Source organism: Camelus dromedarius, chromosome 7, assembly GCF_036321535.1.
Source record: "Camelus dromedarius isolate mCamDro1 chromosome 7, mCamDro1.pat, whole genome shotgun sequence".
Classification (NCBI taxonomy): domain Eukaryota; kingdom Metazoa; phylum Chordata; class Mammalia; order Artiodactyla; family Camelidae; genus Camelus; species Camelus dromedarius.
The window spans coordinates 39,862,015-39,887,908 of NC_087442.1; the positions used below are offsets into that span (position 1 = coordinate 39,862,015).

General features: G+C 41.2%; 1 protein-coding gene across 1 annotated transcript in view; it reads right to left on the bottom strand.

Annotated features, from left to right (window-relative positions):
* Window positions 1-5,211: 5,211 nt before the first annotated feature.
* The window catches only part of ITPRID1 (ITPR interacting domain containing 1), a 106,396-nt gene continuing 85,713 nt past the window's right edge, over window positions 5,212-25,894 (bottom strand). The window contains exons 10-14 of the mRNA XM_064487472.1: window positions 16,402-16,484; window positions 14,710-16,023; window positions 8,139-8,266; window positions 7,263-7,374; window positions 5,212-6,794 (exon numbers count right to left, since the gene is read on the bottom strand). Of these exons, the coding sequence (XP_064343542.1) occupies window positions 6,483-6,794; window positions 7,263-7,374; window positions 8,139-8,266; window positions 14,710-16,023; window positions 16,402-16,484 (1,949 nt within the window). The 3' untranslated portion in view covers window positions 5,212-6,482. The remainder of the gene's footprint in view (window positions 6,795-7,262; window positions 7,375-8,138; window positions 8,267-14,709; window positions 16,024-16,401; window positions 16,485-25,894) is intronic.

Consider the following 25,894-nt stretch of genomic DNA (forward strand, 5'->3'; position numbering starts at 1 on the left):
TATAATGGAAAATAATCTGAAAAAGAATATATATGTATATGTATAATTGAATTCCTTTGCTGTACATCTGAAACTAACACAACATTGTAAATCAACCATATTTCAATTAAAAGAAAAACTTAAAAAAATTACAATTCTGGGGAGGTCTCAGAAGTGAGGACTATGCTATTAAAAACTGGAGGAAATTCGATCCTTGTTATAAAGCGGCAAAGAACTTGGCTGAATTGTGTTCTCGTGTTTTGTGGAAGCTAGAACATGCAAGCAATGAAACTGGATGTTCAACTGAGATTTCTAAGCCAAGGGTTGAAGGTGCAGCCTGGTTTCTCCTTACTGCTTATAGTAAAAATGCAAGAGAAGAGACATGAATTGAAGGAATTGTTAAGCAAAAAGGAACCAGACTTAAAGATTTAGAAAATTCTCAGCCCATCCATATTGCAAAAAACGAGAAAGTTTGTTTTGAGAAGAACATGCACCTCAAAACTCTTGCAACCTCTACTCACCACCTAGTTCCAAAGCCACTCGCATTTTTAGGCAATTTGTTACAGCAGCGCCCTACTTCATGGTGCCTAAACCTGTTTAGTCTGCTTGGGCCACCATAACAAAATACCACAAACAGGGCAGCTTAAACAAGAGAAATTTTTTTTTTTTTTTCAGAGTTCTGGAGGCTAGAAGTCCAAGATCAAGCTGCCATCAGGATTGATGAGGGTCTGCTGAGGATCCTCTTCTTGACTTTTAAATGGTTTCCTTTTTCTCTGTCTTCACATGACCTTTTCCATGTGCCCATGGGAAAAGAGTGAAGGGTTTCTGGTGTCTCTTACTCTTCTTTTAAAAGCATCATTCCTGTTGGATTGGATCCCACTCTTATGATCACGTTTAACCTCAACTACCTCCTTTATAAAATCCTATCTCCAAATACAGTCACACTGGGGGTTAGCGCTTCAAGATACGAATTTTGGGAGACATAAGTCAGTCTATAATGTGTGTCTTTACTCCAGGAGAATGTTATATGATGTAATGGACTATGACTTTGCATAGCTAGATGTATAACTATATCTCACTTTGAGCATAAATGAAGAGAAATCCCTAAACACTGCTTTATACAAAGCAAAGCAGTTCTCTTTAATTTATTTCAATAAGCATTTTTGGAGAAGTGGCTATGAGCAAGATAATATTATCAGAAGTGAAAGATACAAAAGTGAGTGAGATTGAGTTAGAAGTTCTTGCTGTAATTTTAAATGACTTGAATGTTTTACAAAAGGACGCACGAAATATTCTTGCCATCTACAGCTTTTCAGAAAGCAGACCACCCAACCACAAGGAAGGAAACCTATTACCTTTCTAAATTTCAAAGAACATCTCTATTATAATCAAGAGTTTTGAGGAGAAGCAAAAGTATGATTCATTGTTCTACACTTATTCAGATTGAATGGATAATAGAGAGTTGTTTGCTGAAACAAAATAGAAGAGCATACACATAAAGTGATCAAACGCCAAACAGAGATCTACTCTGCCACTTGCACTACCCAGCTCTGGAGCCTCCACCATGGACAGAAGAAGCAGCAGAGGGGTTGGTGGAGGCTGAGGCAGAGGCTGAGTCTGTATAGAGCAGATAACTTGTAAGACTGGACAGGAATGGGAGTCGAACAAGGTAGGGAACCTCCCCCTCAATGCATCAGTGTTAAGCACTCACTAAGACAATGGGAATTTCACAGGGTTCAACAGTTTTCAAGCTTGAGAAAACCGTGTCAGTGGATAATACAAAATAAAAGTAAATTCCGTTTTATTCATAGGAATTGCTATCAGAGCAATGCATTTGACAAATGCCTACCTGTCTCCAAAGAAGAGCATAGATGGTGTAAAGTAGAAACATGTGACTTTTTTAAATGAGTAAATACTTGGCTTTGGGGAAAGAAAATGTTGGACACCTATTACAGTTCTTAAGTCTTAGAAGCTACGTACTTGTAAAATATTCCCAAATATTTGTTTTAAAAAGAAAAACATAGATGTCCTGTGACTCTGGTACATTGTCACTTAGCAAATGAGCAATTATTGAATGATCATGGGAATGAAGAAAATGTAGGGACATTTGGAAGTAGGTGCATTTCTTTCACTTTCATTTTCCTGGTGAATGAAGAGAGGACTGGCTCTGAGTGTAATCTGAGCGGATTACCAGCATTGGACAGCACTGAGTTCTGGAAGTACCCAAAAGGGGCAAGTCTTCAATTTGATTCTAATGATTAGAAATCATTCTTGCTGTGGAAGGCTCCTTCTTGACATAACCGAGGTGGTTCAGACAGCGAGGATCTCATACGGCACTTCTGGTGTATTAGCGTTTGCAAAATTAGACCAGCAGATTCTGAGGCTTGGGTTAGAGAAAGCTGCCAACCATATTTTGGTTTCTGTTCACATTTTCTCATTTTCAAGAAAGGCATTTTGACATCATTTAAAATAATCCATAATCCCTGCAAATTGTGGCTGTTCTTTGTTGTGGAAATTAGATACACAATGCACTAGCTCACAATACAACACTCTTCTCAGAAAGAAAATAATTCTATCCTTTGACCTCTGCACAAATGTCTATTTTATTTGACCTGTGTATATTTCTCAACAAAGAAGAAACGGTTATAATAGACCAGATTTTCAAAAAAGTCTTCTGATTATATTTTTTCCACTTTAGCAGAATTATTTCCTTTTGAAGAAAAGATAACTCTGACCCTGCAGACAAAAATCTACATATAAGGGAATATCTGTTAAATAAAACTGAATGGGATTTTGTGGGAATGTTTTTCTGTGGATCGAAAAATGGATTTCCTTGTGAAATCGATACAGCCTATGCACAGGCAGTGGTTCAGAGTTAACTTCAAGGTTTTATCCTTTGTCTCCATCCTGCAACCTAGGCCTTCACTCATGCATAACAAAACCAGGGAAAATATGTGACTTGAGTTTCCAAGTATTGTTTCTCAACTCAATTTTCTCTATTCAAAGATTTGGGCTTTGAATACTGAAATGGTATCTGGATGGAATAAAATTAACACAGGAAGGGACCCCCGTCCTTTCATGTACAAGAGGTTAAATTGTTACTTGCTGATTTCTAAGTTTGAATACGATCAGATGGTATGATTTTACTTTTTTCTTCTTTTTCATTGAAGCGAAATGACTCCAACCCTGAGCTGAGTTTCACAATGAAAAGGTTTTCTATGTTATTAACTTTCTACTAATACTTATTGCAAGATCTGTTTTCAAATACAGATTTTCCTGAATACAGTCATCTTGGACAGGCTAACTTCTAAAGAAAGAAAATGTAGGATCTTAGAACTTGAAGATAGCACGATGAGATTCCCCAGAAAATCATTCGGGGATGGCAGTAGTAAGCCAAGAGTTGCTAGGGTGGTAGGTTCCTGAGGAGTCTTTGTAGAGGAAGTCATCTCTTTGCATGAAAGCAACTCAGAACCTGTAATTCACTGCAAGAGTCACATGTGATTAGCATAGCACAGTGCTTTTCACACTTTTCTACAGTAATGAGATCTTTTTTTTTTTTTTTAAGGAAAATCTCTGCTAAGGCTAAATAGATTATGCAGACAGAAGCAGGGCTACTTTGGTTGATTTGGACACATCAGTGGGCTCCACATAAACCCAAGGCTTGGCAGAGCCATAATGATGGAGCAGTGGCAAAACAAGGAATCAGAGAGTCAACTCAGTCCCTTACTGGTTGCTGAAACTTAGACAATTTATAGTCTTTTTGAGCATGTGTGTGCACGTGTGAGTGTGTGTGTGTGTGTGTGTGTGTGTGTGTATTAATTCTTGCCTCTCAAGATTGTTGTGAAGATAAGTGATAAGGCACATAAAGTGTTTAGCCCAGTACCTTGCAAGTAAATAGATAATCAAAAATTGCCTCTACTTGTATTATCATTATCATCCTAATCATACTGAGCCATACCCAGTACGGAATCCTCCTGGAACCATGCTCCAGGCTTGCTCTAAAGGGCTATATATACATTAACTCTACTGTACAGATGATGACACTAGGCTTAGGGAGGTTAAGTAGTTTATCCAACACACACAGTGGAGTTGGATTTAAGGTTCCAACCCTGGATTTAACTTCAGAGCTTGAGCCCTTAATGCCAGCGTGCAGCTGCTTCTCATGAGTAACAACGTGCAGGACTCAGTGTGCGCCTGTGTAGGTCATTCTCTCCACATCTCCGCTTCCTCATCATTCAAGTGGGGAATACTTCTCTTAGCAGTGAGGACTGCAAACGAGGGAAGCCTGTCGTGTCACATGAGAAAAAGACTTTTGTAGGAGCAAATGGCAACTTGCATGTCAGTCCCCTTTATGCAGTTTGATCATATGAACTAACCACTGCCAAATCTTCATTTCCATCTGTTTTGTGTGGAAGCAACTCATGTCAAAAACATGTCTGAACCCTGTCAACACACCTGAACACCAAAATGGAGTCTTATTTAGCTTTAACCTACGTTCTCAGGAAAAAATGTTTTCTATGTCTAATGAGCCATTTTGCTGTGGGCTGCTTTTGAGGATAAGAGATTGTCATATAGGTACTTGGCAGGGGACACTGTGTATCACACTGAAATAAAAAGATTGATGCTGGTGGGGGAGGGTATAGCTCAGTGGTAGAGTGCATGCTTAGCATGCATGAGGTCCTGGGTTCAATCCCCAGTGCCGCCATTTAAAATAAATAAACCTAATTACCTCCCCCGCCCCCAAAAAACAAACAGAAAAAAGAAAAAAAATAAAAAGATTGAGGCCGAGTGAGACATGAAGGCAAGTCCTCCAAGGGAAACTATCTTGTAGAGAATAGAAAATGCTGGACAGGAATTCTGGAAAGAGCTGGGAACTGGGCCTCTAGAGTGAGTGTGTACATTGAGACAGACGGCATGGAGAGAGAAAAAGAAGAGAATTAAGGACGGAAGGGGGATGTCCACACCCTGAGGAAGTACAGTCAACAGAGGAACCTGTAGGATGGTCTCAAGGGTAGGAGGGCTCCCATGAAGTCAAAGCGTTTCCAAAAAGCAAGGAGGGTGAAGAAGGGAGACAGGCTATGAGATGGGTTCTGGTGATGGGTAGTTTCAAAAGAAATAGCTTTTTGGTTTCCTTGCTGGGAAGTGACCATCACTTGCTCATCTTATACAAATTATAAAGTGTTACTTTTCCATGAAGCTTCCTGACTGTTCCATTCTTCACGCATGCCCCCTTCTTAGAATTCCTGTAGGACTTAGAGACTCGCCGGCACTCAGCCCTTGTGTACGCCTCCCTGCATTTCACTGGGGTGCGGCCTCTCGAGCCTCCCCAGCAGGTTGGAAGCAACGTGACAGCTCTGCTTCTCCCTCAGGGATTACACCAACTGCCTCCTAGCTGGAGCTCTGCCAGCTGTTAAGTCCTCAGTGGAGAGTCTCCACCAGGCAGTCAGCGTGATCTTTAAATGTAAATCGTATCATACGACAACCCTGTTTAAAACCTACAACGGCCTTCCATAACACCAGGAAAAACGTTCGGGCTCCGACTCCTGCCCACAGTGATCCCGGGGGCCCACCTCTCATGCCACCTCTGCCTCCACTCCCCCATCACTCGCCCACTCGGCCTACTCGGCCACTCGGACTATTTCTGTCTCTGAGCCTTTACACTTTCTAGCCCTTCTGCTTTCGATATTCTTTCCCCAGAATTTCCCATGGCTTCCTCTTCCTCACCATCCAGGCCTTACCCAGAGAGCTTCCCTTAGCGAGGCCGACCACTCGGACAAATGCGGTACGCTTTTCACCTCACATCACCTTCCACGGAGTCACCGTGCTGTTTCACCATGGCCAAGTACTGACGATCTTAGTTACTTCTTGTTGTGGTTTCTCACTCCTCATCCAATTCTGCATGAGTAGAAATTCTGTCTTGTTCACAGCTCTGTCTCCAGCACAAGAGGAGGTCTTGGCACCCGTAGGCGCTTCCTCAGTGTGCCTGGCTCGCCGACTGATGCAAGTCTTCTCAACAGTCTGGTACCTCTGGGGCCAGGATCGTCTTTCCACATTCTGCTGTCACTCCCTCAACCAGGCCCTCCTGATATGCTGATCTAGATTGGACTCCCTGTTACATTCTCTTTCATACAACCCTGTTATTTCCTTCAAAGCACTTCTATAGTTTTCAAATTTATACCTATTCATGGGTTTACATTTTACCTCCCCCAGTAGACTGTAAGCTTCAGCAGGGCAAAGACTGTACACCAAATATATCTTGAGAGATATATATATATATATACCTTGGCTACCACACTGTATGCCAGGCACATAGTAGGTACTCACTTATTCTGTATTGAATGAGTATTAAATTATTCCTCCCATGTTTAACCATAGAGTACAACATTTTAAAAAAACTGATGAAAGATTAATAGATATTTCTCCTTGGGGAAAATCTAGGTATCTTTTCTCTGGCTAGAAGGTGCTCTTACATTTTGCAGGAGGGTCATCAAATCTGCTGTGATCTAGAGGAAGACATCTGTGTCCTTTTCTCCAACTGGACAGTTTAACCGAGAGGCTGGATCTAACTCCGCCCAAGCTGGAGGAGACATCCTGCTGCTGCTCCCCAAGGTGGCTGGAGCAAAGGCAGCTAAATGGGCCACACCTGAGCAGGGCGTCTGCTGGCCGTCATCGTCATCGGGAGGAACGGCAGCCCCAGCGGCCATGGCAGGGTGGATCTTAGCACCCGAAGTCTGGCCATTCTTTTCTTCTGTCCAGTGACACTGATGCAGATTTGTATAACATTCAGGTGGTTCCCCGGTAAGAAGCTCAAGCTGCTGAAAGGAAAACAAGAACAAAAAGTGTGGACCACCTACCATATTTACACCAAGCAGGTAACTCAGACTTGTGGGAAAGGTATTGACGGTGGTGAATTCTCTAGAGTGGGATCTGTGAGATGGCGGCAGATTCTGGCAGTGACTTGGCCCAAATTGTCAAAAACTGTGCTTCTTGTCCTCATTTGGAAAATGGGCTAATAATATTTTTCTCTTATATACAGGGCAGAGGAAAAGATTGGCATGGGGATTAAGTGATCTGAGCTCTAGTCCTGAATCACTACCAGCTAGCTGTGTGGCCTTGAGCAAACCTATGTGTCTCTCTGGGCTTCAATTTCTTTATACTTAAAATGAAGGTGTTGGCACCTAATCTTAGAATCTGGACTGACTGCACAAGTGGGTTTCTCACTGAATGCACCCCTGCTACGGTGGGCAGGATCTAGTGAAACTCCACAGCCCACTGCCACGTACCAACTGAACAACGTCTTGGATTTGCTGAGCCCGGTCTCCTAATTGAAACTCTAGCTCCTCCACCTCCTGTCGCAGGGCCTTGCGTAAAGATTGCAGTTGTTCTGCCTCCTCCCTGCAGGTAAACAATATGAAACAACCAAATTTCATAATCACCTCCTGGTGCAGTCTTCCACTGTCCCTCTCAAAATGTAGGTCACTCCTTTAATACGTCTTAAAAGAGAATGTCACCTTCCTTATTTGTATCAGGCATAGATATATTATCCTAGAGCAGGTTTTCTTTCTTTTTTTTTAAAACAACTCTATCGTAGAATAATTTACATACCATAAAGTTTACTTATTTTAAGAGTACAATTCAATGATTTTTAGTAAATTTGCTAAGTGGTTAACTGTCACCACCATTCAGTTTTGGAACACTTCCATCTCACCAGTAAGAAACTTTGTGCCCCTTTACAGTTGCTCCCTATTCCTATCCCCAACCCGCAGGCAATGACTAATCTGCTTTTGGGACATACACTTTTAATCTATGTGCGAATAGTGCCCATTTTCAAAACTCTAACAACCGCCAGTATTTGCATTTGCATGAGCTCCATTCACAGGGATTAAAGATATCCTGCTGGCTAGCCCCCTCTTCCCAGCTGCTGCCCATTTTCTGACCTCAAATAGCCCTGGCCTTGAAGAGTAAGGGTTGTTATATAGCAAATGGCTCTCACAGACTCCCACTGAGACAGCAAGAACAAGAACATGAAAGCGAAGGAAAAGCTGGCCAATTTCTCATTAGCCCTGCTCCCCGGTGCACATCTGTCCTGCCCTGATTACCTTTCCTTGCTCCAGGTGTGCGGGCTGGTACTTACTTTTATGGCTCTCTTAGATAATTACCTTTCCTCCTCTGACATGTCCCTGGAAAAGAGTGCCTGTTGTCCTCTCAGGTGCTGCTCAATTTCTTCTAAATGCTCCCGGAAACTCTGGCATACCGTCTTCATTGTCTCCATCTCGTGGACTGTGCACTGAGAACAATTAGAGAGAGCTGAGAAGGAAGTCCTTTCTGATTCACTGTGAGAGTGCACCACAGAGGCACCTGCTTTCCCACCTGGGCTTACCTGTTTGCAGTGAAGCTCTGCTGCTACCGTGTGGGGAAGAGGATAGGGAAAGTCCAGCCTTTGGCTTCTCCAAGCAACTAGAGGCGGTACGTGGCTGGGACAAGAGGGCAGCGATTGTCGGATGACCCTTATGTCCCAGAGACAGGAAGGGAGTCTGGAAGATGATGTTAAGTGGTGCAAGGATGTAGACAGGAGAGGAGGGGGGAAGGGTCAGAATAGCATGGATTTGTGTTTACAGAAGTTGAGTCTTAGTGAATCTTGTTTAACTTTGGTGCTGAGTACTGCCTCACTCTGAATCTCAATGATTTTGAACACATCTGTTCAGATGCTGTGCATCTGATTAAAGAAAGTCGGCTGAGAATATTTTTTATTAGTCTTAGCTCTGTGTAACCACAGCCTCCGGTGGTTGAATACGCAGGATCAGCTCCACCCAGCTAACAAGCCCATTCAGAGTGAGGCAGGCATAGATTAGGCATCCCATCCTTCCAAGGACTGGTACCCAGAATTGAACTGTTTGTCCTCCCAATCCTGCTGCCCATTGCCCCAGATGTGACTCGCTCTGTAAATCTTACTTTGTATGACAGTGCCCTTGCCTTGATTTCCTTATGTAAACATCTTCTTGCAGCCACTCAGCCCAGTTTATTTGTCAGGTACTCTGCTGATTTGCTGAGTTCTTACCAGCTAGTCTCTTTGTTTTCCAGCCCAGGTTGCATCATGCTTTGAATAGACTGATGATCCAGAACTCCCAAATTGCTACCTATCTGACTGAGTGATACTAATGCTAGCTGGACCCTAATGCTGTCTCTACCAGGCCTACCAGTCTGCACCCTCTTCCTTATCAGTGCAGAGGCTGCCAGTTGCCTGCTCACTATGTCTCCCTCTCTTGTTCATATTAACAGAACTCTAGTATCTTAGGGGCATCAGTATGTCTAACTTAAAAACTACCTTCCCGGTATCCCTTATAGTTAGGGTGGCAGAGATGGAAGTGGAGACTGTATTGTTGGGAAGCCCTTTAAAGGAAACTGATTTCAATGGCAGGCCTCTTTTAACCTTATCTTCTTCCTCCTCCTTCCATAGAGACCAATCCCCGTTTCTAGGAAGTCCCAGATTTCTTATCCTTCTCCCCAAAACCACATGGCCAGGATCTTGGCAGCCTGATGGCTATCCTTACTGGGATTGTCATAATGGAAATACTGTCCTAAGAGTGGTATTTCAGTATTGAAAACTCTCCATCATTTTCCTTGAGAGTTTGGTTTTGATTCTGTCCTCTAACTTTTATACATGAGTAACATTTCGCATAGCAAAACTCTTCGATTACTTTTGCTTTAGCACGAGTGCTTTTGAATCAGTTAGAGGAGTGTTTGAAGGTTATTGATGTTGGCAAGACTGCTTGAAAGGTGGCTACAATTATGGCTCTTAAAACCAGAAAGTATTTTAGGGACCATGAAGGACTTCTTTTTATAGATGTGTTCTGACACAAACCGTTAACTAAATTGTCTGAGGTCAAAAAATGGTAGATTTCAAACCCAACTCTCCTGATTTCTTTCTTTTCTTCTCAAGATCTAGCTTGTGGTCACAGGGGGACTACAGTGTCGCTGGTCACACGGAGAAGTTATCTGTCCCTTAGGAGTGAGCCAACTGAGTGGTCCTAGTAGGTTCTTACAAGATGACCACGTTCCAGGGACAGTGAGGCCAGGCCTGTGGAAATACGGTGTTCAAGTAGGCTGAACGTTGTAAACATCGAATATTATGCTTTATCTAGATACTCTGGGGGTAACCTTTTGTGACTGAAAGGCATGGGGGCTGGGATTTAGGAAGAATTGATGGTGTGCTCCCCATGAAAGGAGTGATGTGGAAGATTCTGAGATGCTGCCATCTCCTGGTCAGCTCTAGAGTAGTTTTAGAAAAAAGGAAACCTTAGGCAAGAAAAAAAAAAAAAAAAAAAAAGGAGACTGTTCTACTATTCTGAACTGTTTTTTTCCAATATAAGGGCTAGGTTATAACTCAAGATACAATGCACGCTCTACTCTACTGACCCAAGCTGCCCATTAAAATAAACAGTAACTTCCACAGTAACAGCAACAGTATTGACCCTTCACTTTTGAATCGGCTCATATTAGTTTTTAAAATTTGTATGATTTTTCTTTTCTTTCAATATAAGTCACAAACATTATAGAATAATCTAATATCCAAAACTCTTACTTCAGATGCATCTCATTTTCTCTTCTGGAAAGATTTTTTTTTTTTGAGTTAACAAATGATTGTGAAGAATTCACTTATATATAAGAATTTCATCATATCAGCAAGCCGTTATCTTAGGTAACCCACAAGACCAAAGAAGTCGCATTTGCCAATTAGTCAGTGTTTCTCTGCACTGTCACATACTTCTGTGTAAGGGGGTGAAGTGGGGATGGTTTTCTGAGTCTTTTACCTAAACTTGCTTTTAGTTTCAGCACCTGCTTGAAACTTCCACTGACATGTAAGAGATGGTATCTATCTCTGCCTATAATCTTCACTGGGTCCAAGACCTATTTTCTAGGTAATTTTTTATAAATAATATCTCTAACCCTAGCTGGCACCTGACGTCTAACTTAGGCCCATTTTTATCCACAGTATTTTTCAGGCCTTACAAACCCAGGCTCACTCACCATGGGTGCTTTTTCTCTTTGTTCTTGGGTTTGTTCTTTAGTTTAAGTCACCTCCTCTTGTGACTGAATGCAATCCCTTATTTTTACTTGCTTTTCTGCTTGTGTGTGTGTGTGTCTGTGCACCTGCATACCAGTGCATATATACACTTCCATGTATGTGGGTTTTGATTATTTGAGAGTATGTGTGTGGTTCTTGGATCTAGATAGAGAGAAATGCATCATCATCTAATAAAATCCTACAGAGTATGTGTTTCAGCAGGTGTCTAACGCCAAATCAATTTGACATAAAAGTACTATTTTGGGGTATGATTATAAATTCTTAGAGGAGAGAAGACTACGGCAATATGAGACAAGGTATTAGAAGACATGATGGTGGTGTGTATGTTCACTCGAACTCCTACTCATTTAAAACCTACATACAAGTGTGAAGATGGCCATTGTGCTTAATGGGCCACAAAACCTCTGTATTTTCCGCAGAAGTGCTGATATGATATAGCGTCAAATCAAGAGGAACTTCGATTTCCAGTTGCCAGATCTCTCCACACAGCTGGGGTACTCAGGCCAAGGCCTCCCCATGACACCAGGGAGGAGGACTGGGGAGAGCTCTGCTCTACGTGCAGGGGCACTCACCCCTAGAGCTGGCCCAGGTTTAATCTTCTGTCCCTGTTCTAAGCAGTGTCCTTTTACAGCTGCTAGATCCAGTCCTTACCTTGTACCTGGCTCTGGGTTCCTGCACCTGAGTTTCCCCAGCAGCATCTCTCGCTCTTTCCAGTCTAGCTCTCTCCCAATCGCCGCCATCCTTCTGCCTGCCACCATGCTCCCAGGTGCCGGATGCCCACTTGCTCCTTCAGTCCCCAGACCATGCTGCTGTAAGTTCATAAGGACATCCCCAGTACATTATAAACCCTTTATGCCTTCTATAAAACCACACATATTAATGCCTTTACTGGGCTGTACTAACTGACCAGCTGTGCCCTCTGGGTGCCATGGTTTGCCTGATGAACTGGGCACCCTCCTGACACCTGTAGTCAGGTCCACCCCTTGAGTGACTGAGCCACTCTAGACCCTGGTGAGTCCTCTGTCTGCACTGATTTGTCACAATCACCTCAACCACGCCAAGTAACCTTGTTAGCTAGAATTTGTCTTCAGCTTGTGCCACAGGAGGCTGAATTACCCTTCTCTCTTGTTTTCATTTGTGGTCATATAACTGAATAAATGATAGGCTAACTGAATATCAATATACAGCTGTTGCCGTAGATGCTTGATCATAATATTAATAAATTAAGTAATAGTACTTCCCAAAGACAATTTGATGCAATAGATTTCCAGCTTCTTAGCCCATGGATACCTGTTTATTATTTCTCTTCTGAGCACCATCAATAAGTGATTTATACTGTTTCTGCGGTGATGTGGTAATGTGAACAGAAACTAGATAGCGTCTTATCATGGAGTAAGTATCTGCAGCATTTTAACTAAATGCTAAAAGAATGACGTGAGGTGTGTCTAGTGTGTCATTTCTTCTGAAGTTTTAACACAATTTTGATTTTTTATACTTTTAAACAAAACATAAAACCAAACATGGTTTAATTAGTATATCCTTGTAAAACTTATCTTAAAAATGTATATTAGAAAAATAACCTTTTTTCAGGATATGTTAGATAAAAAATCTGGTTTTCATCATAGTATCTGGAGTACCTAATTGTAGGATTTAATATTTCCCCCCATAGCTGCTTACAATGTCACCTTCTCCAGCTATGTCTCATCCCTGACATATTTCTACATGGACTCTGTTGTCAAGTAAATGTTTATTCCCTTAGAGCTGAGTTTTTCGACCTTGGCACTGTTGACATTTTGGGCCAGATTATTTTTAGTTGTGGGGGCTATCTTGTGTATTGTAGGATGTTTACCATCAGTCCTGAACTTGACCCACTAAACTCCAGTAACACCTACCCTACTTATGACAACTAAACACGTCTCCAAACAGTGCCAACTGTCACCAGCAGTGAGGAGAATTACCCCCAATTGAAAATCACTGCCTTACAGCATTTAAAGTCTCCCGGTAAATAACGATGGTGATGATGACCCCTACTATTCTCCAGGGTCTGAACACCAGTCCTTTGATCCTCCAACGGATCCTAGCTGTACATTAACCTTTGTTCTTTTCTCCCACTGAACTTTTCAATAATGTTATACCTAGAGTTGATCTCAACCCCTTCTTTTACTAGTTCAACCCTCATTAATGACTCATTCTAAAATATTACAAATGCCTGGGAATCTTGAAATTTGAAAAAAGATGTAGTGAATTTTGTATTTCATGTAACCACTTTCTATGTTTATATTACACTTCTATACATTGAAGGACCATGCAGTAATTCACCTTATCTTTAAAATGATCACTTTCTCATGTTACTATTACACTTATATAGATACACAGATATTTTTCAACGTTGGACACATCTTTGGAGTGTATTACTCAAGAATTTGGTGTCAGTTAAATTTGAATTTGAATCTGGATCTAGTAGTTGGGGGAAATTGGAAAAATTAAACTCTCTCAGTACTAGTTTCTTCATCTGTAAGAGAGGGAGGAATTGGCATGCATAGGGACTCAACAAATATTTATGGCATGAATGAAAATGAGAGTTACTTAACATAGTATAAATAAAGTACTTACCATAGACAATAAATATTCATAGAATTAAAAGAATGAGAAGGTAACCCAGAAAGTAGCAAATAACAGCTATTCAGTAAATTACAGTTGCTCTCCATTCTCCTTTAAAGAGCTATAATCCTACATTACATGTGCCATCTCCCCCCCCCCCCCACCTATACACGCAGTTTCATGTGTGATATTCTTAACTTTTTAAAATCAACAGCTAACTCTGATGGCCTGGATGATCTCTGACTTTGAGAATCGCTGAGGAGGGGTCATTGGAAAGACTTATTAAATGCCTGTTGGTTTATCAGGGGCTGAACAGGTTTGGGGGTCGTTCAGTTTCCAGTAACCTCAATGTCCACTTTTAAATAAGCTTAGCAAAGATAGACCCAGAGTCCCTCTATCTGACATAAGGCGCTCCATATTTAAGACCTGAACAATAATAAAATAGCAACAAAAATTGATTATAAGACAAACAACCACACAATTAGCACTTTATAGGGCTCCCTATTGTGTGTGCGTGTGCCAGGCACTGTGCCGAGTACCTACCCTAGGAGTTTTCTCTCATTTCATCTTAAAAAAATTCCATGTCAGTGACATAAATAGTCCCCCTATTTTGTAAAACAGGAACTAGACTCAGAGAGATTAAATGGCTTGTACAAGATCATACAGCTAAGTGAATTCAAGACAGAATTTTCGGTTAGACTAAACTGAAGAGGATGTACAGATGCATTAATGCTTTGAAACTTATGTATGAATCTTTGTGTTCTATCTGTGTGTTCTATATAAGTATGTTCTACATCCCTCTATAAAATGGGGATTAATAATAAAATTTGCCTTCTTTCACAAGGTGATTGGAAGTATCACATAAGAAGAAAACTGTGAGAACATATTGTAAACAATAAAGCACTCTACAAACGTAACTCATGATTTGAAGTGGAAAGGCCTGTCCTCAGAGCTCACATCTGGAAAGGAAGGCTGAACATTTTCCCTGAGGTACTTCTTGTTGTTGCATCTGTCTTCCCATCTTTGCAGAGGTAAATACTTACAGAATACAGCTCCCTCACTGCAGTGTCCTGAAGGACTTTCAAAGTCTTCATGAACTGGGCTTCCAGAGTATATGAGCATGGGCAGTGCCTACAGGCTGAAGACACGGAGCTGGGGCTTTGCCTCTCCAAGTGGCGGTGGAGATGGTGATGACAGCAGACACAACAGTGGGCAGGTGCAGCATGACAGATGCCCACTGGGTGGACACTAGGGAAGACTGTGTCTAGAGAGACAGATTTGGTGAGGGGCCGGGCCTTGTTACTTGGAGCTGAACAGCAATGCCAGGGGCTAGGCTCACATGTATAAGTCTGAACAGAAACATCATTGAACTGTCTTGCTTCTGCCCCCAGTCCTGGTTCTGTTGTGGGGACAGGGTCACACATAGTGAATTCTGAAGTTGTTCCTCTAGAATCTATCCCCAACACCACAGCATTCTGAACAGCCGATGCCAGATTGGAGGACATCTGGATTGTCACAGACTTGGCACTAACAGTGCTGAAGTCAGCATTTGGAGGAAGGTTTCCCAGCTCCGATTCTGTCCTAGGTGGTATTTGACCCAAAGCACTACACTTGGGCCTCACTTGGGGAATATCTCCAGCCACTTTATCTAGATGGCAAATAGACTTTTTAGATGTTTGAACAAGGTCAACTGTATAGGGCATGACTTCACTGGGCCTGAGGACATGCTGTGGGGGACTTTCTCGCATCAGTAAGGTGTGGCTGATGTCAGGACAGAGTTTACCACTTTCCACACCCCTTAGGGCCTCAGAGTCAATGTGAAGAGACTTGTCTTGATCAGGATCAATTCCAGGTGATTTCTGAGACTCACAGTGGTGGCTTTGCACGTATACTTCCCCATCTCGTTCAGGCCTCAGAAACCCATCCTTCACTTCTGTGGTGTGGGTCACCATAAACCCCAGAGGACAGTCACATTTGGAGGTAACTGTGCCCACAGTAGCCTCAGACTCACTTTGGGGCACAGGCAGGGGCTGCTGCCCGTGGCCATCTTTCCTTGGGAGTTCTCCCCCAGTGGTGGTCTTACGAAGGGCCAGATCTGGGGTCAACAGCTCTGGGGGCCCTTCCATGGCCTCAAACTGAGACTCTTTCTCTTCCACAGAGGTTGAGACCTTTTCTTCCAAGACACTCCAGTCCTGACTTGAAAAAGATGTGCTCACCATACCCGTGGAATCAGACCCATCTGACTCTCGCTGACAGTCCCGGGATGACACCGAACTGTGGCTCTGACTCCTTGGCTTTCTGTATCCATTCTCAGGAGGACTCTGGCTGCTTGACAAGGAAGCTATCTGTGGGAGAAACTGGGATAAAGACAAATGGGTCAGAAAGGTGGAGGAGGCACTAGGTTTACGAAATGTTTTGTTTTGCTTTTTTTCTTATCATTAACTTAGGAGTCAGGTGACAAGGGTTATAAATTCAGGTTTATGTCAGTTTATACTTTACCTGGCCTTTTTTATACAAGGCTCAGCTTCCTTCTTTAGAATAATCAAAAGCAAATAAAAAGGGAAGGAACATTGAGCTTTCTGCACCTTGTCCAGTATGACTCCACTGTCCCCCATCCCTGGGGGGTTCCTGTGGCATGTGTCTCCTAAGCACTGGTGGCACTTTGCAACTCGGGTAACACACTTTAATTTTGTCTTTCCTTCCATTCCTATTCCAGCCCTCAAGTGGCCCTCTACCTGGACGAGTTGTGGTTCCAGTGGCTCCTCTAGGAACCCGCTGCTGTCAGACTGGCAGCTGTTTGCCCTGTTCACCATGGCACCTGCGGAAAGGAATAAAGAGCCCTGGGGTTAATAAAGTGAAGACCGCCAACAGGACTGGGGTCAAACCCTCTCTCTGCCTGACATGCCTTAGATCCTCAATAGATGTCCACTGCATGCAAGTATAAATGAATGAGAGAATTCCAAGGATTTTTTTTCTCAGCTGTCAGAGTCCATGTAAAAATGGTGCCACTGGTTTCCTGATACAAGAAATAAAACATAAAACAAAGGAAGGAGAACTAACATCTCTTAAAACTAAATAGCGATATGATTGTGATATGCATATTTACTAAGGGGAAGAAAATCCAGAAAGAAATGCATATGCCTTGAATACCACACTAACAAAACAATAAACACCAAAATTTCTATATGTGAGTCTACATATTGCAGTGGACTGAATGTGATGCCCTCTCCTCAGTTCATATGGTGAAACCTTAACTCCAAAGGTTATGGTATTAGGAAGCAGGGCCTTTGGGAGGTGATCAGGTAATGAGGGCAGAGTTCTCATTAATGGGACTAGTACTCTTATAAAAGAGGCCCCAAAGGGCTCCCTTGCTCCTTCCACCATGTGAAGACACAGCAAGAGAACGATCATCTATGAATCAGGTCCTCATCAGACACCAAATCTGCCAGCACCTTGATCTTGGACTTCCAGCCCCCAGAACTGTGAGAAATAAATTTCTGCTGTTTACAAGCCACCCAATCTATGGTATTCTGTTATAGCAGCCCAAACTGACTAAAATATTATATAATTTTTCTTTTTACTAAATGTTGGATAAGAACCCCTTACTAGCTTCATCTGGACTCTATTTATATTAACAACAAGTCTGCACACTTGTTTTAGTCTGCTGCTCCCATCATTGTGAGAGGCTGGAAGGGGCAGAGAAAGAACAATGTTAAGTGTGGGCAGGTAATAACTCCGTAAACATGAGCACCTTGAAATTCTAAATTTATCTGTAACTTCTTATGTAAATATTATATTGATGGAGGTGGGAGAAATGGGTGACCACTAGAGCGTTAACCTGCTAAAAATTAAATTGTAGGATTTTTTTTTCTCTTCTGTAATGAGATGTGCTTCTAGCTCACTACGGTATAAGCTAGAAGAGGGAGTCTTTTGGGAGAAGGGTGGTTGGAATGTAGCTTCCTTATAATACAAGTGATAGAAGAAAGATATTTATTTATCTTGGGAAAAAAGACTGTAGGTCTGGGATGTGGGTTAAAAGGAAAAAGCCAATAGGGTTGGTGGCTGTAATGCCTGAATATTTAGTACCTGTTGTCAAGCAAATACTTGAAGAACTAGCTGCTGCAGAAGAATTCAAAGGAAAAAACAAACAAAGGAATATCCAGCCTTTGCTTAGATGTCCTAGATCCAACCGTCAAGGACAGCTCCACAAAAAAGGCAGGAGCACCTCATCTCCTTGTAGGACTGTCTCCCAGCTGCCTTAACTGCCCATGGGTCTGAGCAAAGAGAGCCTAGAGACATGGTTCCAGAGCTTTAAATATGTTTTTAATATCTCAATGTTTTAGAAAGATAACTGACTATTTAAGTAAAAATGATAACATCACAGTGTGGGGTTTATAACAAAGACCTAGAAGAGCCAAAAAAACCAAACACCTGTTATAAAATTAAATGGTGTATGGAAGGGACTACCTGTGAGATTTTCCTCTGACAAGACAATGCAATTTTTATAGCCTTTAACTTGGGTAGTAGAATACTTGTTTACTTGCTGTCAAAGGAAATAGTGTATACTCACTTACGTGTGTAATATTTAATGTACACAATATTGTGTAATATAAGACTTCACTGCTTTTGTTATAATTAACTCAGCCAGTATGAAAAGTCTTCAGATCTTTAAGGAGGTGGAAAAAAAATCACCTATTTTCCTCCTTAGATCAACTAACTATGGGTACAATATAAATGATGATTATGTCAGAAATCTTTCAAAAACTAAATGCAAAATTTCAAATTTTTTTCAGGGCTATGGAAAGGGCTCTGGCCACTTTGGCTGGAGCCCCTCCACTGAATAACTCTATGGACTGGGAAGCCCATCCTCAGGAATTTCCCACACAAACCTCCTGTTCCGAGTTCCCCTTAGGTGCCTCAGATACCCAGCACAGCCTGTTTCTACTCAGCCCCCAATGGCCCTCTGCAGCAGGCAGAACATGTAGATAGGAGAGACTTTCACTCTCAGTCCCCAAACCTATGCTGTGTCAACAGTGGGATACCCAAAGATATTCAGCAGAAGGGTTGAACCTTGCTGCAGGATGGACAAAACTGACTTAGCAACCTCTCACTTTTTCTATATATATTTTGGGGCAAGATTTGTACCACAAGCTGTGAAGGACTCCCAGTACACCATTATTCTTTAAACTTTTCAGATCATTATCTAAGCGATTACTATTCTGGAATGTAAGATTCATATAAAATTGTTAGTCCCTTTCTTATAACTCTTGGATAAAAATATACAGTAGAGCACTAGAAAGAAATTATAGGTTAGAGCCCATTTGTCTGTAAACTGGTTGGTTCATATCAATCTGGTCCAAATGAAAATAAACAACAGCAAACACAAAGGGTCCCTAAAAGGAAGAAAGAAATTTCCTCTAAAAGGGGTATATTTATATTTTAACTGTTATCTTTAGTTAATTGTACTTGTGTAAAACACAAAACCCAAAACAAATAAGCAAAAATAACCTCTGAAACTCATTTAAGTGAAAGTGTAAAGCAACCAGATTTTGAAAGCCTCTCTTTGATGGCGAGATCAAATGGTGGAGTTGGGCACAGTTCTCTCAGGAGTAGAGGCTTATTTATCTTGTGTTTTAGAAGTCAAATACATACATCTGAATCATTTCGAGCAAGTCACCAAGAAAAGGTGGTCCAATTTACAGTTGGCTTAGTTTCTTCAGGAGGCTAAACATCTTTCTGCTTCTACACCACCTTTTTGGCAACTAGATGATAAACATCTCAAAACTGGGTGTGCAAATTCCAAATATTCTCTTAGGGTTGTAGGAATTACATGATACAAAGATTGAGGAATCGTCTAGCCCAGGGTGGCTATGATAGATGATTAAACAAACAAATACAAATGTGCATCGTTAATCATTCCCGCACCCTCACACCTAATATGGAACATGAGGGAGGGCACGGCTTCGGGGAAGAAGACATGGCCTCTGATGAGTAATGAAATTAGCACCTGCACCTCCAGGCCAACCCAACCCAGTTCCTGAAACTGTCCAGGCGAAGGCAGGTAGAATTTTAGAAGCCTCATCACCTCCAATGGGATATTCCCTAGGCACTTACTATGCCCAAGGAGTCATAGCTCTTCCTTACTCCGCTGGATTGGAGCCTTAACTTACCCCTACCTATCCCTGACCCCGACCAGTACCCTTTGCCTAGCTAGGTCTTATTATTCAAACCCTCCCCTACTGGGTGGATCCTGTTTCAAACCACCACCAACCTCCCCCAACCCCTGCCACTGCCATGAGCTTGTCATGCCCCTCTAGACTGCTGATTCCCCCACTCTGCCAATCTTACCACTTGAGGGGGCTAACTTCTCTACAGTGTACGCTACTAAGATCCAGTTTGGCCCCGTAACTGAGTCATCTAGAAAATCTGGAGCCAGATCTACTGGCTTCAAATTCTGACTCTTACTTACTAGCTGTGTGGTCTTACACTCTCTGGGCCTGTTTCCTCATAGGGAAAAAGAATAAATATGATGATAATGTTACTTGCAGCGTTGTGAAGAGGATAATATCCAATAATATGCACATGAAGACTTTATGCACATGTAAGACATGATATAATTACATATACATTTTTACTGCAGAACATCATCTTAATATTTTGTTAGCTGTCAGAACTCAGTCATTATTAATATCATTTTAAATATCATTAATGAGTAACCTTATTAATGTTAATATTTGTTAGAAATTTCCAGCACAGGACTGTCTTCACAGAGTTAGATTTTACCCTCCCAATGAGGAGATTTCTTCATCATCTCCTAAGTTTGCCTGGGAGGAGACTGGTGCCTCAGGCACTTGGTCCAAACAATCACCAGGTGGCAGCATTACACCAACCACAGCACAGAGGCGTCAGGGCCCTGCCGAGAGTCTCTGAACTGGTTTAGAATAGTGAGAAAAGTCAACCTGAGGGGCTGCTTTTTCTGAGCTGAGTTGGTAATATAAGCGCTCAATCCTCAGTGGAAAGTTTTACACTTAATGTAGTCCGAGTTTCTAGAGGCTCAGGAAAAAAGAAGCCTTTGGAATTGAAACGTAAATGAAGGGAGGGAGAAAACTAGTCTCTAGGGGTGTGATGTGTGCTGGAGCTGTGCAGAGCAGAAGAGATGGTTCAACCTTAGGCTGTTTGGGACTTCCATCTTCACCGATCTATTCTACTTTTTTTTTTTTTTTTTTTTAACCAAATTCTTCTCTCTTCCATTCCCCAATGGTAGAAAATTCTGTGACAGCTTTGTGGTGAAGTTCAGTCTTGGGGCAAATTACCTTTCAATTGGACTGGACATTACAGGTTATGCAAATGTAAATGCCTTTAATATATGGGCAGGTGGCATAAGTATGAGAAGCAGCAGGATTCTAGACAGCAGGGAGCAGCGTGGATGGTTTGGACTCCAGGTGGGTGTTAACCCAAAGGCATTTAAAAAAATTAACTTGTAGAACAAACAAAACCTCTCTAAGGGCCACAGTCAGTCCCCCTAATCCTCCAGGCTGGAAGCCAGAAGAGTGCCACCTACCATCCAATGCAGGGATCCCTTTTGGAACATTCTTTACAGATGGTCATCTAGCTGGTACCTGCCCACTTGTGGTGACAGAGACCTACTCCTATGTAGTCAGAGTGTATCATACCTTTTAGAAAGTGCCTCTTTATATTGAGCCAAATCTACTTTAGCATTTTCCATTTGTTGTTGGTCACAGTTTGCTCTGTGGAGTAACACAGAGCGTGTCTAACTCATTTCCCTCTGGACAGCTCCCTCGCACTCTCCAGCCCTTTCTCCCTAGCTTCAATCTCCTCAGACCCTTTAAATCAGTCCTCACAAGGCAAGGTTTCCAGGCCATTTGTGTTTTGTATTTTTGAATAAGCTCTTACTTAATAATGTTTACTGTAAAACTGGGCACCCAGAACTAGACTCAGTGGCTGAGATACGCTCTGACCAGCATGGAGCAGAGCAGGACTGACCTTTCCCTTCTGCTCGGTATCCGACTTAGCTACAGCCTGAGGTTCGTCTGGTAGAAGTTGTGTTTGCAGTGCTGGTTTGTACTGAGGTCAGTCTCTATTTTGTATTCTTGCGGAATTTGATCTAGCTAATTTGGGGCCATGGTTCCAACTTTGGATTGTTTTGACCTTTGTTCTGAAAGCTATTTGTGTTATCCATGGCTTTGAAACACAGTCTTGCTGTGGGCCAGGTCACCATTAATATTCAGAAGAGACTAGGCCATGAGAAAGAGCCCGGAGATGCTCTACTGCAAACCTCCAGTCTTCATTTAACAGATGTTCATGGGGCCACTGCAAGGTGCTCACTGTTGTCCAAACTCCATGGATGCATCAACCAAAGCACCTGGCCTCACGGAGCTTATCTGTATCTTGACTGAAGTTCTAGGACTGAAGAAGGGCTGAGAATATTCGTGACTGTGGCAGATATTCCCGAGGCTAGTTAATTCTTCCTTCTATGCCAGAAGGCTGGGGCAGAGGAGTTTCCATCCTATAAAGCTTTCCACATAAGGATTTGATAACTTCTATTAGAACTCTATTGACATTTTCGTTTCAATTTCTTTCTTATAACCTGGGAATCCTTCCTTTTTCTCTTTCTCTTTTTCTTCTTCTCTTTCTCCTCCTCCCCCTTCTTTTGTTATTGCTGCAGGTTTAGCAATTTCGCCTTTGCTCTTTAGTCAGAATAACCTTCCTTCATCATTATCAAAAAACAAAAACAAGCACCCTCAAAAAAACCCCAGCTGCTTCTCTAAAATTAACTTCATTTTGGCTTAATACCATTAGTTGTTTATGAGCATTATAGAAGTAGTACATAGTGGTAAAGCTGTCTGGGAGCAAACAGTATCCTTGTTTGACTTAACTGGTTGGATTGGCAGAGGATTGTATCAAATACTCAGAGTCAATAAAACTTTTACATGGGAGTCTGCTTCATTGAAAGTAATCATTTAAATATCCAAATTCGATCTAATTTTGTTACAATCGTAAGTAAAGAATCTTTGTTAAAAATATGATTCTTAAAAAAATAGTCGTAATTCATGATGGAAAAGGAAAAAAAGTTGGAGTCTCCAAGCTGGAGCTCGTAGGACTTTCATCAAGAATCAGGCTTAGGCTTTTCATCTGGCTACGTTCTCGGGGACAGATGCAGGGCTCATGGTTGCGTCCGAGACAAAGGGGAAACTCTCAGGGAAGCCAGTCGTATGTTGGTTAGTCCCTGTTTGCCCTTCCTTGCCTTCAATGCCCCCACTCTGGTCATTTTCTGCCCTGTCTGCACTGCAGGCTTTCACTTGTGTTTGGTTAATGGGAGGTGCCAGTAGAATTAGGAGACTGAAGGGCAGAAGGAAAACACTGAGTACTTATTTACCACTACCTCCTTCAAGGTGCTATTTGCAAACAGCTGCATTCCTTTACAGTGGGAGCTCCAGCTAAGGTATTTCTCTTCTAAGGCTTCCACTTTCACCAGGCTCCAGTAAGGATAACTCTTTCCTGCTGTTTTTTCAGACCTGGGAGTGATGGTGGCCTTTTGCTCTTGCTAGCCTAGGGGGGGATTCCCCATCTCTTGCTGGTTCTTTGAATCCAGCCCATCTCAGTAAATGGTTCTTTTTCAAACCCCTCTTCTGAATATGCTATTGCTTTTGTGTCTGAGTGAAACATCCAGTACAATCAACCAGACAACAAAAAGCGCCTTGCCATGGCTAATCTAATATTATTGTAGCATTGTATCTTTTGATTTTAATTCTAATTAATCTCCTTTTTAATAAAAAGGAGGTTTAGGTTTTTAGGGGCTTCAACTCACCCAAGCTTGGAGGAAAGATGGACAGAGGATTGGGACCCAGCCTCCCAAATCTGCAATATTTAATTCCTTTTATCTCTTTGTCCTGTTCATTTTGTTGTTTCTTTAGAGGATGACTTCCATGTCACTTTTTTTTTCACTATCAATGTTATTTTTACTGTTTCCAAGTCATTTTAAATTTTGGCAAAAATTATTTCATATATTGTCATTCAAGCATTTAACAACTCTTTACTGATTGGCTACTCTGTGCCAGGCACTGGATGAACAATGGAGAGAGCTGAAAGACACAGCCCAGACTTTGTCTACTTGACAAGGCACAGATTATGGATAAAATAGATGGTAAAGAAAAATGTTAAAAATGCCTTTTAATTCAATTTGATAGCAATAAAAAATACTCTAGACCATCTTTGTCAACATGTTTTAGAAACATAATTCGCAAGGCATGCCTCGTAAACAATGAAATAAAACAAAATAATCCTAAAGGTGATGACTAGTTACCCTCTAAAAAAAAGTTTGCTATATTTATTCATTCCACAAATATTTATCTATTGAGTGCTTACTGTGAGTTAGACAATGTTCTAGACTCAAGGGGTACAATGGTGAATAAGATTGTGTCTCACCTCTGCAGAAGTTCACAATCTAATGTTCTGAGAATGAACACTGAGGATGTCAGTAGTCCTTACAAAGAGTGAAACAGCCTTATAACAGGAGTCTTTGGACATATTTAAAACTAAGTCCCTTTATCTGAGTCTCCAGCAGTTCTGGCTCCTCCCTTAAAAAATGGTTTCACTGACATGTATAAACTATTTGGAGTCAAGCTCTAAAAACTGTTCAGAAGAGAAATCCTGAATACCTATGACAGGGGGAAAAGATCAAATGAAGCTGTTGTATATATTTTTGTGACATTCATGGCAGAAAAGGAAAACATGGTAACAAAGGATAATCATGGATCTATAAATATTAAAATACAAACAAAAATATATTAGAAAAACTTATCTCTACCTAGTAGCACCAGAGTAGTGATGGCAGTTAGAATGTTATCAATGGCAGTGTTCAGAACAAGGTTATACACGAAAAATTTAAAGCATGATTGTGGTCATAAGGTGACCTATTTCAAATTGACTTTTCAAAAACAGTTATGTGGCTGGCTTAATTTCAAACAAGCAATTTTGATATATTTTCTCCATTGCTTTATGTGATGTTATGATTTTTTTTAATGGACTTTGCTCTTACAAAAGGAAAACCAGAAGATGCATGCATAGTAACAGATTTTGAGGCTGAATTCTTTTTTTCTTGGTAGAACATGTTTTTGCCAAGTTTGCAACCCACTTGAACTTCTGTTTGTTCTTTGATTTTAGAATAAACTTAGGCTCCTTTTAACATTAGAAAAATTACAGATTTTTCCATAAAGAAGTCTTTAACAAAATTTACTTAGGATTTTTATCATCAAGAAATATCTGTAAATAAAGAACATTCTTAATACATTCAGTGTAGATGAATCTGAAATATAGTGTTTTAATTTAAGGTGAGATCATTTTATTTTCATTAAGCATTTATAAAATAACTTTATAAAGGAAATGTTTTTAAAAGACATTCTAAGAAAAGCATACTCTAATTTTTTTTAACTATTTAAAGAAGAGCATACTTTATTTAAAAACCTGCTTGATCATTTGTTTCTCCAACATACATATTTTTGAGTGTTTGCTCTGTGCTAGGCACTAAGGTAAATTCTGGGTACTGAAAAGAAGTCCTACATTTTTCTTGCCATCAAAATGCTACGATGTATTATGCTATACATCAGAAATTGATACATTGTAACTGACTATGTTTCATTTTTTAAAAATGGCATGGTGTAGTGGATTTACCTGCTTGAACTTAGCTTTCCACATATCATTCAAACAAAGAATAATTTAGGAACATGTTATATAGAGAACTAGTTAACAAGAAAATAATCAGAATTGAAGATGCAGAACTGAGAGTCTTGGGTCTGGATCTGCCACTAATCATCACTGGCGATGGAACAAATCACTAATGTCATGGGCCTTTCTTTCCTCATATGTAAAGTATGAGGGCTGGCCTAGAAATGTAGTCATTAAACCTTCCATTTTATAATAACAAAATTTGATTGCCTGAGATAACCATAACCCCATGCCAACCTCTAAATATCTAATATGAGTGTGCGTATTGGCTCAGTATGGCCCACCAAAGCTTACCAAGGCACGACAGGGTATCCTGCGTGTATTTACAAAGAAAAGGAGGGAGGACTAAATCTATTTTAAAAAATAAGTTATTATGGTTAATATATACAGATTAAAGGTAATGTGGATTGAATGGTAATATTTTAGAAATTCTAAGAGGACAAAGGTGAACAGGGAGTCAGGGGGCAGAGCAGAGAGGATTTC